This window comes from Rana temporaria, chromosome 4 (genome assembly GCF_905171775.1).
Source record: "Rana temporaria chromosome 4, aRanTem1.1, whole genome shotgun sequence".
Lineage (NCBI taxonomy): Eukaryota > Metazoa > Chordata > Amphibia > Anura > Ranidae > Rana > Rana temporaria.
Genome location: NC_053492.1, coordinates 146459980 through 146477070, shown reverse-complemented (window position 1 = coordinate 146477070; position 17091 = coordinate 146459980). Strand labels below are relative to the sequence as shown.

At 48.2% G+C, this 17091-nt stretch overlaps 1 protein-coding gene across 2 annotated transcripts in view; it reads right to left on the bottom strand.

Annotated features, from left to right (window-relative positions):
• Positions 1–17091, bottom strand: part of RHBDD1 (rhomboid domain containing 1) — a 123605-nt gene that overhangs the window by 77133 nt on the left and 29381 nt on the right. For both annotated transcript variants that reach the window (XM_040349142.1, XM_040349141.1), the window contains exons 3-4: positions 10377–10872; positions 9130–9262 (exon numbers count right to left, since the gene is read on the bottom strand). In XM_040349142.1, the coding sequence (XP_040205076.1) occupies positions 9130–9262; positions 10377–10809 (566 nt within the window). In that variant the 5' untranslated portion in view covers positions 10810–10872. The remainder of the gene's footprint in view (positions 1–9129; positions 9263–10376; positions 10873–17091) is intronic.

The window sequence follows — 17091 nt, the reverse complement described above, 5'->3', positions numbered from 1 at the left end:
CTGGCCCCTATTTCAGTTCTAAAGTTTACTGCATCTTCTGCCTGCTTGCTGGACTCTGACAGAGCATTCATAAAGCCGAACTCCAGGAATTCAGCCACTTCCTAAAATGTGCTGGCTTACTATGACTTAAGGTTTGGCTCACATCTATGCATGTTGGGAATGTGTGCAAACTATGTGATTTCCCGAAATATACAGAAATGTGCTGCTGTTTAGCATATGCGCAGGGATGTAATTAAAGCTTCTATCTGATTCCCCTCCCCCTCTGGTACAACATTTAGCACCTTTCGGTGGGGGGGTTACATGTTTTTGATAGTTACCCTGTCCCCACTTCCGTTGGACCTTGCCGCAGTGAGGCATGTCAGAAGTCGAGCCCCCTCCTCCTCCTTCCCCTGCTGCTGGGCCAGTAAGACAGCGAAGCGCACTTCAGGCATGCCCAGTAGGGACCCAGCTGTGAAGCCGCAAGGCTTCACGGCTGGGTTCCCTTACCTGAAATGATGGTGGCAGCACCCGACAGCCAATGGAAGCATCAGCTGGGGTGCCGACATCGCTGGATTCCAGGACAGGTAGGTGTCCTAAAATTAAAAGTCAACAGCTACAGCGGGGATATGCAATTAGCGGACCTCCAGCTGTTGCAGAACTACGATTCCCATGAGGCATAGCAAGACTCTGACAGCCACAAGCATGACACCTAGTCAGAGGCATGATGGGACTTGTAGTTTTGCAACAGCTGGAGGTCCGCTAATTGCATATCCCTGAGCTACAGTATTTGTAGCTGCTGACTTTATTTTTGGATGGAGGGTGGAACAACGCTTTAATTCCCAATGGCGACCCCACGCATTGGCAAACCTATTCGGTGTGGTGCGATTTTACAAAAGGTGCGGGTGGTCTCTCCTGCATTTGTTGCAGGTAGGGCTAGCAATTGAAATTAATGGGCTGCCCTACACACGTATCCACAAATGTGACCCAAGGCTAAGTCCAACGTGATGCATGCCACCTTGTGGCCTTATTTCTTATATACACAACTGAGAGTTTATTGAGCTCCAGGAGTACAACTATAACTTTACTCCCAGTGTACTGAGAGGAGAGACTCTGGGACAGATTCTCAGAAGAGTTATGACGGTGTTTCTCAGGAAACACCGTCGTATCTCTGTTTCTTAGCCCGGGTATCTATGCGTCTGATTCTTAGAATCATTTTCGCATAGATACGCCGTAGATCCGACAGGTGTAAGTCACTTACACTGTCGAAACTTAAATGTAATTCGCCGCCGGACGCTAGGTGGCGTTTACGTTCAGGTCTCATTTGTTTATGCAAATGAGCCCAATACGCCGATTCCCGAACGAATTTGCGTCGCGTAGCCATCGCTTACGTCGTTTGCGTAAGCGTAAGGTTACCCCTGCTATATGAGGGGTAACCTTACGCCAGTCCACCGTATGCCATGTTAAGTATGGCGTCGGGTCCGCGTCGTCTTTTCCCGTCGGGTACGTCGTTTTCCTAAGTCGTTCTTGAATACGACTTTATGTCAATGACGCACACGTCGGCATCATTGACGTTTTCCGTCGAGAACTGGAGCATGCGCACTGGGCTATTTTAAGCCCGGCGCATGCGCAGTTCGATCGGCATGGGGGCGCGCTTAATTTAAATACAAGCCGCCCCCTTTGAATTACGCGGGGATACGCCGGGCCTTTTACACTACACCGCCGCAAACTACGGAGCAAGTGCTTGAGGAATACGGCACTTGCTCCAGTAAGTTGCGGCGGCGTAGTGTAAATGGCTTCCGCTACGCCGCCGCACAATCTTAGAGAATCTGGCCCTCTGTTTTTTCACACATAAGCTGCTCTACCCACCCCTCGCCTCTGCTGTCCATTCACAGAAGGTGAAGCAACTGCTGCAGCAGAGACCAGAAAGTCTAGCATTGGAGCCCCAGAAGTATAGGGATAGTTGTAGGGATCATTGTACTTACAGCACGCAATACAAATGTAAATTGTATATTAAATCTCATTAGACTTAACCCATAGTAATCGGACACATTTTACAAAGTGTTTGCATTTCTAGAGTTCAGCTTTAAACACTGTCCAATGAGTGGGTAGTTGACATAAAGCTGAAACTGAATATAGTGGTGTGATCTTCCTGGCTGTGCTCATTGGCTGAACATAATTACAAATGTCATGTCAGGTAAAACACTTCACATATATGTAATTCAACTATATATTTAGCAGTTTGCCTGGAGTTCGGTTTAATATGCATGTTCAAAACATTTATCTTACCATCTCCAATTTGTTTTGTGTAGATGTCAAGTTTCTTTCATCAGCGGGGCTCTTACAAATGAATAGCCTTAGGTAAGATAAAGTAACACATTTCCCACACCTAACAGTCTGTGCAATTACAAACATGGTCTAGAGAACCTTACAGAAGATGCTACTACTGTAACACAAGCTACAAAAAGAACTCCCTCTGCTTTGATCAGCAGAGCAGGAGGCATTTGTGAAAAACAAACAAGAACTGCTAAAGAATATCACTCTCTTTACATTATAGGCTCATATGTTTTTGTTATAAGATCCAGTAAAGCAGTATGGGGCAGCTACATTTTAGTGCTACACTAGATAGACCATCCCCAAAGTTTTTTGCTTTTAATGCTGAAAATTAGACAAATATTAAAAAGGCACAAATTCATGCAGATCTAATAAATAATTAATACATCATTTACTTTATGTATTTAAACATGAGCAATTAGTAGCTCAATTTGACTTGGTATCAGCCCCTTGCAACCTAATGTACAGCAGAACTCAGAAATGGGGAGGGAGAAATAGCACGAGGAACCAATCAGTTATGCTACAGTTCAAAGAGCATGCTGATAGGCAGAGAGAGCAGAGTGACAACGATATGAGCTCTTCAGTGTGCCGTTTCTCCTTCTACTGTCTAGTGAAAGGGTGGGGGTGGAAAGGAGATCCGAAAGTGAATATGCAACAGAGAAACTGGTCCCATTCCCTGTCAAGCAGGACTACTCTGAGGCCCCGTACACACGACCGAGTTTCTCGGCAGAATTCAGCCAGAAACTCGATCGGAGCTGGATTCTGCCGAGAAACTCGGTCGTGTGTACACTTTTCACCGAGGAAGCCGACGAGGAACTCGTCGGGCCAAATAGAGAACATGTTCTCTATTTCCTCGTTGTTCAATGAGAAAAGTTGGCTCGCCGAGATCCTCGGCGGCTTCACACAGAACTCGACGAGCAAAACGATGTGTTTGGCACGTCGAGTTCCTCGGACGTGTGTACGGGGCCTGAGGGTTAGAGCCGTGTAAACCTCAGAACTAGATGGACAGAAATGCAAATCCTTTGACCGGTAAAATGACTCTCATAAAATATGTAGGGGGGGAGTGGAGGAGGACACAGAGGGGGAGCAGAGGAGGGGGACACAGAGGGGGAGCATAGAGAGCGGAGGAGGACACAGAGGTGGAGCAGAGGAGGACACAGAGGGGGAGCATAGAGAGCTGAGGAGGGGGACACAGAGGGGGAGCGGAGAAGGGGGACACAGAGGGGGAGCGGAGAAGGGGGACACAGAGGGGACACAGGAGGAGGGGGACACAGAGGGGGAGAGGAGGAGGGGGACACAGAGGGGGAGAGGAGGAGGGGGACACAGAGGGGGAGCATAGAGAGCAGAGGAGGACACAGAGGGGGAGCAGAGGAGGAGGGGGACACAGAGGGGGAGCATAGAGAGCGGAGGAGGACACAGAGGGGGAGAGGAGGAGGGGGACACAGAGGGGGAGAGGAGGAGGGGGACACAGAGGGGGAGCATAGAGAGCAGAGGAGGACACAGAGGGGGAGCAGAGGAGGAGGGGGACACAGAGAGGGAGAGGCGGAGGGGAACACAGAGGGGGAGCATAGAGAGCAGATGAGGACACAGAGGGGGAGAGGAGGAGGGGGACACAGAGGGGGAGAGGAGGAGGGGGACACAGAGGGGGAGAGGAGGAGGGGGACACAGAGGGGGAGCATAGAGAGCAGAGGAGGACACAGAGGGGGAGCAGAGGAGGAGGGGGACACAGAGAGGGAGAGGAGGAGGGGAACACAGAGGGGGAGCATAGAGAGCAGAGGACACAGAGGGGGAGCAGAGGAGGAGGGGGACACAGAGGGGGAGCAGAGGAGGAGGGGGACACAGAAGGGGAGAGGAGGAGGGGGACATAGAAGGGGAGAGGAGGAGGGGGACACAGAAGGGGAGAGGAGGAGGGGGACACAGATGGGGAGCATAGAGAGCGGAGGAGGACACAGAGGGGGAGCAGAGGAGGAGGACACAGAGGGGGAGCAGAGGAGGAGGACACAGAGGGGGAGCAGAGGAGGAGGACACAGAGGGGGAGCAGAGGAGGAGGACACAGAGGGGGAGCAGAGGAGGAGGACACAGAGGGGGAGAGGAGGAGGGGGACACAGAGGGGGAGCATAGAGAGCAGAGGAGGACACAGAGGGGGAGCAGAGGAGGAGGGGGACACAGAGAGGGAGAGGGGGAGCATAGAGAGCAGAGGACACAGAGGGGGAGCAGAGGAGGAGGGGGACACAGAGGGGGAGCAGAGGAGGAGGGGGACACAGAAGGGGAGAGGAGGAGGGGGACATAGAAGGGGAGAGGAGGAGGGGGACACAGAAGGGGAGAGGAGGAGGGGGACACAGAAGGGGAGAGGAGGAGGGGGACACAGAAGGGGAGAGGAGGAGGGGGACACAGATGGGGAGCATAGAGAGCGGAGGAGGACACAGAGGGGGAGCAGAGGAGGAGGACACAGAGGGGGAGCAGAGGAGGAGGACACAGAGGGGGAGCAGAGGAGGAGGACACAGAGGGGGAGTAGAGGAGGAGGACACAGAGGGGGAGTAGAGGAGGAGGACACAGAGGGGGAGCAGAGGAGGAGGACACAGAGGGGGAGCAGAAGAGGGGAACACAGAGGGGGACACAGAGGGAGAGCGGAGGAGGGGGGACACAGAAGGGGAGAGGAGGAGGGGGACACAGAAGGGGAGCGGAGGAGGGGGACACAGAAGGGGAGCGGAGGAGGGGGACACAGAAGGGGAGCGGAGGAGGGGGACACAGAGGGGGAGCGGAGGAGGGGGACACAGAGGGGGAGCGGGGGAGGGGGACACAGAGGGGGGAGCGGAGGAGGGGGACACAGAGGGGGGAGCATAGAGAGCGAAGGAGGAGACAGAGGGGGAGCGGAGGAGGACATGGCGGGGGGGCCTTAGGAGCACAGAGAAGGACACAGGGTCACAGTTGGGGGTGATCAGTGCAGCGGTGGGGGAGTCACGAGCACTCATCTCCCAATATACATTTTAATAAAAGAGGGAGGAGGAGGCTGTCACCTGCTTTATTGAATTCTATGAAATCTATACAGGGAGATCGGTGCTTGTAACGGCCCCCATCACCACACCGATCATTCCCTGACTGCCAAGGTATCAGATTAGGCATCGGAGCATTTCCACGAGTACAAGTACTCGTGCATATGCTCGGTATTGGCACAAATACCGACATTAGTATTACCCTAATTACATCAACTCAACTAGCAGTGTTTGGAGGAAGAGGAATGCTGCCTATGACCCCCCCCCCCCCCCCAAGACCACTATCCCCACCCTCAAACATGAAGGTGGAAACATTGGGCTAGATTCAGGTACAATTGCGCTTTTTTTTACGGAGGCGCAGGACAACGTTTTTGTCCTCTGCGCCCCCGCAAATTTACTGCGCTGCCCTTGATTCACGGAGCAGTAGCTCCGTAAAATGCGTGGGCGCGCCGGCAAAATGCCCGGCATAAGCACGCGCAATTTAAATAATCCCGTAGGGGGCGGGAATCATTTAAATTAGGCACGTTGCTGCGCCGATCGTAGAGCGCATGCTCCGTCGGGAAACTTTCCCCGACGTGCATTGCGGCAAATGAGGACGTCATTTGCTTCAAAGTGAACGTGAATGGCGTCCAGCGCCATTCATTAATCACTTACGCAAACTATGTAAATTTGAAATTTCGCGACGCGGGAACGACAGGTATACGTAACATTGGCTGCCCCTGCGTGAAAAACGCCGTACGGAAACGACGTAAACTGCGTACGCAGGGCTCGTGTAACGTTGTGAATCGGCGTTAGTATACAATTTGCATACTATACGCTGAGCACAACGGGAACGCCACCTAGCGGCCATCGCAAGAATGCAGCCTAAGATATGAGGGCATAAGAGCCTTATGCCGCGCATATCTTAGGCTGCAGTCGGCGTAACGAGGTTCCTGAATCAGGAGCATTCGTTACGCCGGGGCAAGTAAGCAATTGCGCTGTGTAACTATGGTTACACAGGCGCAATTGCTTCTTGAATCCAGGCCATTACGTTTTGTGTTTTTTTTTTTTCTGCTAAGGCGACAGGATAATGTCACCACATCAAATGGATTATGGACGGGGCCATGTACTGTCAAATCTTGGGTGAGAACCTCCTTCCCTCAGCCAGGGCAGCATGACAATGACCCAAAAGACATGGCCATGGCAACAAAAAAAGTGTCTGAAAAACAAGCACATTAAAGGTCCTGGAACTGGCCTAGCGAACCTAGTGGCCAACTACAAGAAATGTCTGACCTCTGTGATTGCCAACACGGGTTTTGCCACCAAGTCATGTTTTGAAAAGAGGTCAAAATTATTTCACTCAATAAAATGCTAAATTAATTTATAACTTTTTTTAAATGTGTTTTTCTGGATATTTTTTGTTTGGTATTCTGTCTCTCACTGTTAAAATAAATCTACCATTAAAATTATAGACTGATCATTTCTTTGCCAGTAGAAAAAAAAAAAAAGTACAAAATCACCATAGTTTGTAGGCACCATTAGCCAGATTCTGAAAGGACTTAGGACGGCGCAGCGCCATGTACGCCGTCGTAAGTCCTAATCCGACCCGTCGTATCTATGCACCTGATTCTTAGAATCAGTTACACATAGATATCCATTAGATCCAACAGGGGTAAGTCTCTTACGCCGTCGGATCTTAACTGCATTTTTTTTTTTGACAGCTAGGTGGCGCTTCCGTCGAATTCCGCGTCGAGTATGCAAATTAGGTAGATACGCGAATTCCCGAACGTACGCGCGGCCGATGCAGTAAAGTTACGACGTTTACGTTAGGCTTTTCCCGGCGTATAGTTGCCCCTGCTATATGAGGCATAAGTGTGGCGTACCAATGTTAAGTATAGCCGTCGTTCCCGCGTCGAAATTTGAAAAAGTTACGTTGTTTGCATAAGTCGTCCGTGAATGGGGCTGGGGCATTTACGTTCACGTCGAAACCAATGACGTCCTTGCGGCGTACTTTGGAGCAATGCACACTGTGAAATTCCACGGACGGCGCATGCGCCGTTCTGCAAAAACGTCAATCACGTTGGGTCACAGTAGGTTTACATAAAACACGCCCCCCCCCTGATCCAAATTTGAATTAGGCGGGCTTACGCCGGCCGATTTATGCTACGCCGCCGCAACTTACGGAGCTAGTGCTTTGAGAATACAGCACTTGCCCGTCTAAGTTGCGGAGGCGTAACGTAAATCGGATACGTTACGCCCAGGCAAAGATACGCCGCTGACTGAGAATCTGGCCCTATAACTTTTACACAAACTAATCAATATACACTTATTGGGATTTTCTTTTCTCAAAAACATGTAACAGAATAAATATTAGCCAAAATTTAGTAAGAAACGTAATTTCTAGAATTTTTTTTAATCGCATATGTTTTATAGCAGAAGGTAAAAAAAATGTGTATTTTTTTCATGTTTGGTCATGAGATTATTATATATATATATATATATATATATATATATATATATATATATATATATATATATATATATATATATATATATATATATATATATATATATATTCTGTGAAAATTAACCATTAATTTCTCGATTAATCGTTAATTTTTTTGATCGGTACTCACCTCTCTGCCGGCTTCCGGGTCTTCAGGGAGTTCCGTCGGAAATCCGGTGAGGTCACGGACACTGGCGGGGCTTGCCGTGTCCATTTGAAGGGCTCCTTTGCTGTGCCTACATATCTGCATGCTGACGGGACCTTACTATCTGCCACACGCAAGGGCTGTTAAATTTCCCTCTATTCTACAGCCATCCACTGGGGATTGTGATAGTTCCCTTCATGGGACATCTACATGCCGATGGACTGATGTTAACCCCTCCTCATCTGGATTCAGCAGTGGTATCGTTATACACATTTTTATACCAGTATCATACTTAGCTACTTGTTTTTATGACTGCTTTTGCTACAGTTTGGTATTACTCGAACCATTTTTACAGTTTATGTAGCTACATCGATTGTATCTCCAGTGAAATATTTACTACTTGAAGACTATAAAAGTTGTAATTCTATTCCCCATTGAGTGCTGCCTTTGTGTGTTTTTTTGTATCCTGCTATCCATTTTTCCAGTTTTTTAGTCGATTAATCGATTTAAAAAAAATAAAACGTTTAATCGAACACGAACATTTTAAACAGTAACAGCCCTAATATATAAACCCGCTTCCCGCGCTGTGTTTGAACCACTGCGCCAGGAAATATACCGAGCGCAGTACACTCGGGTATAGTCGGGCAGGCTTGGCTCCTCTCGCGGTCACGTCCTGTGCGTCATGTACGTCCTTTACGCAAGAGGAGCCGAGCCTGCCTCACTATACCCAAGTGTACTGCGCTCGGTATATGCCGGCGCAGTGGTTCAAACTCAGCGCAGGAAGCGGGGATCGAGCAGGGAGGACACCACGATGGTCGGAGAAGGATGCCGGACCCGACGAGGCCGCCGATGGACGACGGGCAGGACGCGATGGATGATGGGCAAGACACCGACGAGGGGCATCCAAACTAAGTTTTTTTTTTCCAGGAATTTTTCCTCAAGTTCGGGAGTGCGCGCTATACGCCGGGGCACGCAATAGGCTGATAAATATGGTATATATATATATATATATATATAATTGTGTGAAAAAAATTATTTCAATTTCGTTTAGGTTCAGGGTTGCATGACCGAGCAATCGCCAGTTAAAGTGCCAAACAGCAAAAAAAGCAGTTAATGATTAAAATGTGACTCTATAGGTAAGATGCTAAATGATATAACACCACAAATAAAAGATGATATAACATTAGGATACTTACCCTGGAGATAGTAAATGAATTGCTACTAACTCAGCCCAGCAAGCATACTTGTTAGGAACCTGCAAACCAAATAAGCTGGTTGAGCCTCCAGGGTGATAATGAGTATTCAGAACTTTTAAAGCAAAAAGTACCCCTAGATATAAAACATAAAAAAAGAGATAATTACTTCCAGCACACAGGTAAGCAGGGAATAAAATGACTGAGTTAGTGCCGGTTCACACTACAGCGACTTGGGATCCGACTTGTGTCGCCCCAAGTCGCACATCACTTCTTAATGTACACTAACTACTGAAGTCGCTCCGACTTCAGAAAAGGTTCCTGTACTACTTCAAGGCAACTTCTAGGCAACTTGTACCCATTGATTTCAATGGAAGTTGCCTCCAAAGTCGGACCACTGTCTTAACTGAAGCAACTTTACAGGAAGAGAAAATAGTTTTTTCAGGAAAACCCCTCCCTCCCACAGAGCCGATTATTGTTTGATTGGCCACTGGCAAAGTTGCCTGTCCTGGAGGCAACTTGATGTTGCGCTGTAAGTCGCTCCAAGTCACGCTGAAGTCGTCTCGCAAAGTCGCGCTGGAAGTCGTGTTGCCCCTGTGTAAACCGGCACGTACAGGTTTATGACAAAGTCAGAAAAATTACAGTTGCTAAAGAGGAAACAATTGTGTCACCAGTGTTCCTCACAGTCCCTTAGTTGCTTGTTCATGCTTGCATTACTGAATTTCCATCAATGTCAAGCAGGGAAAGAGAGGGTTATACCCCAGACCACCAAAGAGTAAGTCCATGTAATTTGTATTACTATTCTCTAGATAGAAGTTGTAACATCACTGGTCATGAAATTCAAGGTTAGTTTTTGAAAATTTCCCCCATTTACTTTAAGTCATTCTGTCACAGAGAGTAATAAGAAAAACAGAAACAGGAGGAAGTGAAGTTACTGCTTTGACAAATTCAGTTATATGTAAACAATTAAGCTTGAGCTATTGAGCTTTTGAAAAAAACAAGCTACCTTCTACTGTGCTAAGGAAAGCCCCAAAAACATTTGAAAAAGAGCTCTGTCTTGTGGTGCATATAAAATATACAAAATAATCATATGCTATATTTTAGATTTAAAGCAGATTTTTTTAAAACATTCATTAGTCTTGACGATAGATAGATAGATAGATAGATAGATAGATAGATAGATAGATAGATAGATAGATAGATAGATAGATAGATAGATAGATAGATAGATAGATAGATAGAATACATACCAGAGAATCCCACAGCACACTGCATATTATAAGTTGGATCATGCAGACATTCAGCCAGGAGAAACTGAATCAGAACATAAACCACGCCAATCAGTTGTGAGAAGGCTGCAATTATTACAGCAAATGACACACTCCCCAGCCTCTGCTCCAGCTTCGTTCCCTTCCATAAGAGTGACACCATATTAAAATATAGATGCCAGTCATCAGCATGGTGGAAAGGTGAGAAAAGAAAACGTTCCCAGTCTCTGTGATAGTAGCCATTATGTACGCTGATACAAACATAAAGCAGAGATTTTATAGGGTTTAAGAAAAGATAAATATTAAGTCCCAGCAGGGCTAAAGTCACAGGAGGGATGTTATTAAACCCAAACTGATATATCTGGGCAAACAACAATAGAAGCCCAGCATTTGCTCCTCGTTGTCGCCTCTGCATTGTGGTACTTCCCTTGATTTATAGATACAGAACTGAATGTGATGAAGTCATGTGATGTTGCATCTAGAAGACAAAATGCAATACATTAGTATGACCAACCTTACAAATACCGTATTTTCCGGCGTATAAGACGACTTTCTGGATGCAAAAAAATGCATCCAAAGTCGGGGGTCGTCTTATACGCCGGGTACAGTCTCAGTACTCACTTTTTTCCCAGCGCTGACAGTGTCCCATGCTGCGATCGCGATCGTGAAGGATTTCAAAGCCGCGCCTTCACTGCAGAGTGTTCTGTGATAGGAGGAACACAAATCTTCCCAGCAGCGCCTCTGTTCTTTGTTCCTCCTATCACAGATGCCTTCTCATCCTCGGACGAGATGAGAAGACGTCCGTGATAGGCGGGAAACATAACAGAGGCGCTGCTGGGAAGATTTTTGTTCATCCTATCACAGAACACTCTGCAGTGAAGGCGCGGCTTTGAAATCCTTCACGATCGCGATCGCAGCATGGGGGACTGTCAGCGCTGGGGAAAAAAGTGAGTGTTAATGCACTGGGGGGGGCAACAAGTTCAGGCACAGTGGGGGCAAGTGATGGCAATGTGGGGGCATGTAATGGCACAATGGCAATGTGGGGGAATGTAATGGCACAATGGCAATGTGGGGGCATGTAATGGCACAATGGCAATGTGGGGGCATGTAATGGCACAATGGCAATGTGGGGGCATGTAATGGCACAATGGCAATGTGGGGGCATGTAATGTAATGGCACAGTCTGGGCATGTAATGTAATGGCACAGTGAGTAATGTAATGGCACAGTCTGGGCATGTAATGTAATGGCACAGTGAGTAATGTAATGGCACAGTCTGGGCATGTAATGTAATGGCACAGTGAGTAATGTAATGTAATGGCACAGTGAGATTTGAAAAAGCCTGTTTCTGTCAGCGGTTCTGGCTACCCCTCAGCTTCCAGAAAGACAGTAAGAAGGGGGTAGTCTTATACAGTGAGTATATCCCAAAATCAAAATTTTTCCTGGAAAATTAGGGGGTCGTCTTATACGCCGGGTCGTCTTATACGCCGGAAAATACGGTACAGTATATTTAAAGCTGAACTCAGGCATGAAAAGTATTTAACCTTACAGTGAGTCCCTCTTGCTTTGCCTAGGAGATGATTATTAAAAGGTGATAAACCTACCTTATTCCTGTGCGAGCAGTCCCCTGAACCTTTTTCTCTTCCCTTTTCCCAACTACAACAGTATGGTTTAAATCAAAGCATATTCATGTGTTAAAATGGCCCAGTCATAGTCCAGACATAAATATAATTGAGAATCTGTGGCAAGACTTGAAAATTGCTGTTCACAGACGTTCTCCATCCAATCTGACAGAGCTTGAGCTATTTTGCAAAGAAGAATGGGGAAAATTAAAGTTACTTACCGGTAACGTCTTTTCCAGTAGCCTTTCAGGACAGCCACAATGAGAGACATAGGCTCCTCCCCTTCCTCTGGAAACACTGCGCCAGCCCATAAATTCTTACTTCCCCTGCCGGACTTCAGTTTTTACAAGATCACCTCCGGCCAGCTGGGGAGACACAAGAACACATTAGTAACATACCATCAAAACTCATTACCATGCTGCGTTCTGGTCTTAAGCAAGACCCCCCAAAACACAGGGATGGTAACTAGGGCTGTCCTGAAAGACTACTGGAAAAGACGTTACCGGTAAGTAACTCTAATTTTCCCCTTTCAGGACAGCCACAATGAGAGGATAAGCGAGCACTTACCAACTAGGGTGGGACTACAGCTTGCAAAACCTTTCGTCCAAAGGCTTGCTCACCTGCAGACACCAGGTCCACTCTGTAGTGTTTCACGAAAGTGGAGTAGTTGGACCATGTCGCTGCCCTGCATATCTGTTCTGGCGTAGCTCCAGCCTTTTCTGCCTGAGAAACTGCCAAAGCTCTGGTAGAGTGTGCCTTTATCCCTGTAGGGATCTCCTTACCAGCTAGGGTATAAGCCTGTCTGATGGTTGCTCTGAGCCACCTGGCAATAGTGTGTCGAGACGCTTTGTAACGCTTTCTGGCCCCAGAAAAACAAAACAAATAACAAGTCTAAATGCCTTTGTCAGCTCTAGGTAGTGCAAGATGCATCTCCTGACATCCAAGGTATGAAACCTCAACTCCCCTTCACCTGAGGGGTTGGGACAAAAGGAAGGTAGAACTACTTCCTGACTTCTGTGAAATCTCGAAGTAACCTTGGGTAAAAATGCTGGATCGGTCATAAAAATGACCCGATCAGGAAAAACAACACAAAAGGGGGGTCTAACAGATAAAGCCTCTATCTCGCTGACCCTCCTAGCAGTAGTCACTGCAACCAAAAATACTGCCTTAAAGGTCAGTTCCTTTAGAGAACACTTGTCTAAAGGATCAAAGGGGGGACCCGTGAGGGTCTGCAAAACTAAGGACAGGTCCCAGCTAGGGAATGGTGGGCCCTGAGCTGGTCTCTGCCTAGAGAGCCCTGAAAAACTTGACTACCCAGGGGTTAGAGGCCAACGGTTTTTCTAAGTATGCACCAAGTTCTGAGATCTGTCCTTTGAGGGTACTTACAGGAAGACCCCTATCCGTGCCACACTGGAGAAATTCCAGAATGGGGTTCTGCACCGAACAGGAGCGACCTATGCACCACTTATTAAAGCAAAGCCAAACCTTCTGGTAGATCTGGCGAGTCTCATTCTTCGTGCTATTAAGGAGGGTGGTAATTAACCTCGCTAAAAATCCCTTGGATCTTAGGATGCCCTCCTCAGTAGCCAGGCCGCTAGTCTCCACTTGTGCACCTGAGGGAAGAGAACTGGGCCCTGGGAGAGGAGATCCTCTTGGGCAGTACGAGAAGGGGAGGTTCTACAGCCAGCTGCTTGAGCACTGAGAACTATGCCCTCTTGGGCCAATGTGGTGCCACTAGGATTAGGGAAGTGCTTTCCAACTTAAACTTCCTCAGCACTGTGGGCAATAATACCGGTGGTGGGAATGCATAACACATTCTGAACTGCCAGCTCTGGGACAGTGCATCCACCCCCAGTGCTCCCTCTCCTCTGTTTAGAGAGAAAAAAAGAGCGGGCCTTTGTATTTTCTTTTGACGCAAAGAGGTCCACCTCCGGAGGTCCCCATCTCTTGACCAAGAGACTGAAGACCTCCTGATTGAGGACCCACTCGCTCTCTCTCAGTTGCTTCAGACAGAGAAAGTCTGCCAACACATTCTTCTCACCTCTCAGAAAGACTGCTGAGAGCGAGAGAGTGTTGATCTCGGCCCAGTTCAGGATGTCGGTTGCTAGGGCCGACAGAAATCCGCTCCTCCTGCCGCCCAGCTTGTTTAGATAGGCTACGGCCGAGGAATTGTGTGGTGTCCCCGGAGTTCCTCTTGGAAAAATCTGAGGGCTAGCCCCACTGCCCTCAGCTTCTTCCAATTGGATGGATGATCTCTTTAGATCTTCGAACCCCCAGGTGCCCTGAACTGGAAGGGACCCCAGGTGAGCCCCCCAGCCCTTGCCACTTGCGTCTGTGGTTACTACCCGAGACACCGGGATAAGCCACAGCCGACCCTGCGACAGGTTTGTAACCTTCCTCCACCACCAGAGGGATCTTTTTACCTGATCTGGTATCTAAACCAATGTGTCTAGAGCCTCTAGACCAGTGGTTCTTAACCTTGTTGGAGGTACTGAACCCCACCAGTTTCATATGCGCATTCACCGAACCCTTCTTAATTGGAAAAATAAAATATGATTTCTCGTGTGATGGGCACAGTGGCTGCGTGTGATGGGCGCAGTGGCTGCGAGCGATGGGCACAGTGGCGACAATTGATGGCACAGAGGCTGCATGTGATGGCATAGTGAGGCTGCAATTTATATATATTTATATATATATATATATATATATATATATATATATATATATATATATATATATATATATATATATATATATATATATATATATATATATATATATATATATATATATATATATATATATATATATATATATATATATTTTGCTAGTCAGAGAAGGCTCATTTAAAATAACACAATTTTTTTTTTATCTGCCATTTTATATTAATAAAGTGCTGGTCACCTCACCTCAGTCAGCCTCCTCCCCTCCCCCCAATCCAGCCATTTAATTATATGCTCTTAACAGGTTCTACTTACTTTTAAACAAGTTCAGTAGTCTTTTTTAGCACACTGTCTGCTAGGTTCAAATTCCACTAGTCAGGCAGGCTCCTCGAGACTAGTCCTTGCCTCTCTAGCTTGTCACAGGCAGCGCCGACACACAGCTCTCTGCGCAGCGCTCCGAGTCCCCCCCTTCCGGCCGTGAGTGGAGTGACGTCACGCCGCTGGAAGGGACCAAGAGACTCCTTCATAGGGGGAGTAAACAGGCTGCAGCAGACAGGAAAGGGAGCCGGGAGGTGACGGTCCCGGATGCAGGAGTGCACTCGGCACACAATTTGTACAGTGCCGTGGCAGAGCTTCACCTGCGCCCCCCCTCCTATACGAAATGGTATCGCCCAGGGTACCCGTCCGCCCCTGCCTTGTACCGGAGGCCCTGTGTGACCTCCGCCCAACCCCCGAGACTCACTCACCGAACCCCTGGGGTTCGATCGAACCCAGGTTAAGTACCACTGCTCTAGACTGCGATCCCAAACCCTTAGGACGAAGGCCTGCAGGGGACGAAAGTGTAGTCTTGCCCATTGGACTGCTGGGAGGGTGGATGTCAGCAGACCTAGTGTTGACATTAGAGATCTTATTGGGACCTGCTGGTTGCATTGTAGGAGGGCCACCGCTCAGTCCAACTTTAAGACCTTCTCTGTTGGGAGAAACAATCTTAAGAGTGTTGAGTCCAACCAGAATCCCAGGTATGCGATACGCTGTGAGGGGATGAGACTGGATTACTCCAAGTTCAGTAGCCACCCCAGGTCCGTTAGGATTTTCATCGTCATCTCTAGATCTTTGGAAAGCTGTTCTGGGGATGCCGCGAACAGGAGCAGGTCGTCCAGGTACGCTATGATGGACACTCCCTGGGAGGCAGAAATGCCACGGGTTCTGCAAAGACCTTGGTAAAGATGCTGGGGGGTGTGGATAGCCCGAATGGCAGAGCCTGGAACTGCAGGTGTACAATTGTTCCATCTAGGTCTACCGCTAGCCGCAGGAAACTCTGAGAGTTTTCTGTGATCGGGACGTGTAGGTACGCGTCCCTGAGGTCCAGAGATACCATGAAGCAGTTGTGGGGGAGAAGGGCCCTGACTGTGAATATCGACTCCATGCGGAACCGTTTGTAGGTAATAGACCTGTTAAGGGGTTTCAAATTCAGAATTAGTCTGAATTTTCCAGAAGGCTTCTTCACAACAAAAATGTGCGAATAGAATCCCCTCCCCTCTTCTGCCTCTGGAACTCTGCAGACCACGCTCTGGTCTTCCAGATCCCTTAGTGCCCCAATCAGGGCTTCAGACTTTTCTCTGCAGAGTGTGTAATCAGGTATCTCTGGGGGGGAGGGGACTTGCAAACTCTAAGCGATACCCCCTTCTTATGAGCCCCAGGATGAACTGGTTGGGAGAAATTGGCTCCCATTGTGGGAGGAAGGTCCTCAGTCTTCCTCCCACCCTGACTGGAGAGTCATTGTTTTTTGCTGGGCTCCTCCTGTGCCCCTGCTTTTCGGGGTCCAAGCCTTCTTCTGCCCCTCAGGCTTGGGTGCCCCCCTCTGTCTTTGACTGTACCGGGGGCCTTTTGTTTGAGAGGAAAGGACCTTTTCTTATCCACCGTGCGGTCTAGAACGGTTTCTAGACCTGGACCAAAGAGTAGGTCACCAGTCAGGGGTATCCCGCATAACTTGGATTTAGAGGCGCTGTCACCTGGCCAAGTTTTGAGCCAGAGGGCTCTTCTGGCAGAGTTAGCCAAGGCCGCTGACCTGGCCGACATGCGGATAGATTTCGCTGAGCCGTCAGCTATATAAGCGATACCTCACAGGATTGTGGGAAAGGAGGATAAGATAGTATCCTTAGCCGTACTTGCCTCAATGTGCTCCTGGATCTTGCTGAGCCAGTGCTCTAAGTTGCGGGCCACAACTGTAACCGCCATCTCTGGCTTTAAGTTACCCATGGTAGAGTCCCATGTCTTTTTAAGAAGGGAGTCTATCCTCTTGTCCATCACATCAGCTAAAGCCCCCATGTCCTTGAACGCCAAGTCTGTTTCTGGAGACCTGGGAGAAGGCTGCGTCTAATTTGGGGGTTTTATTCTAAATAGACGCCGGGTC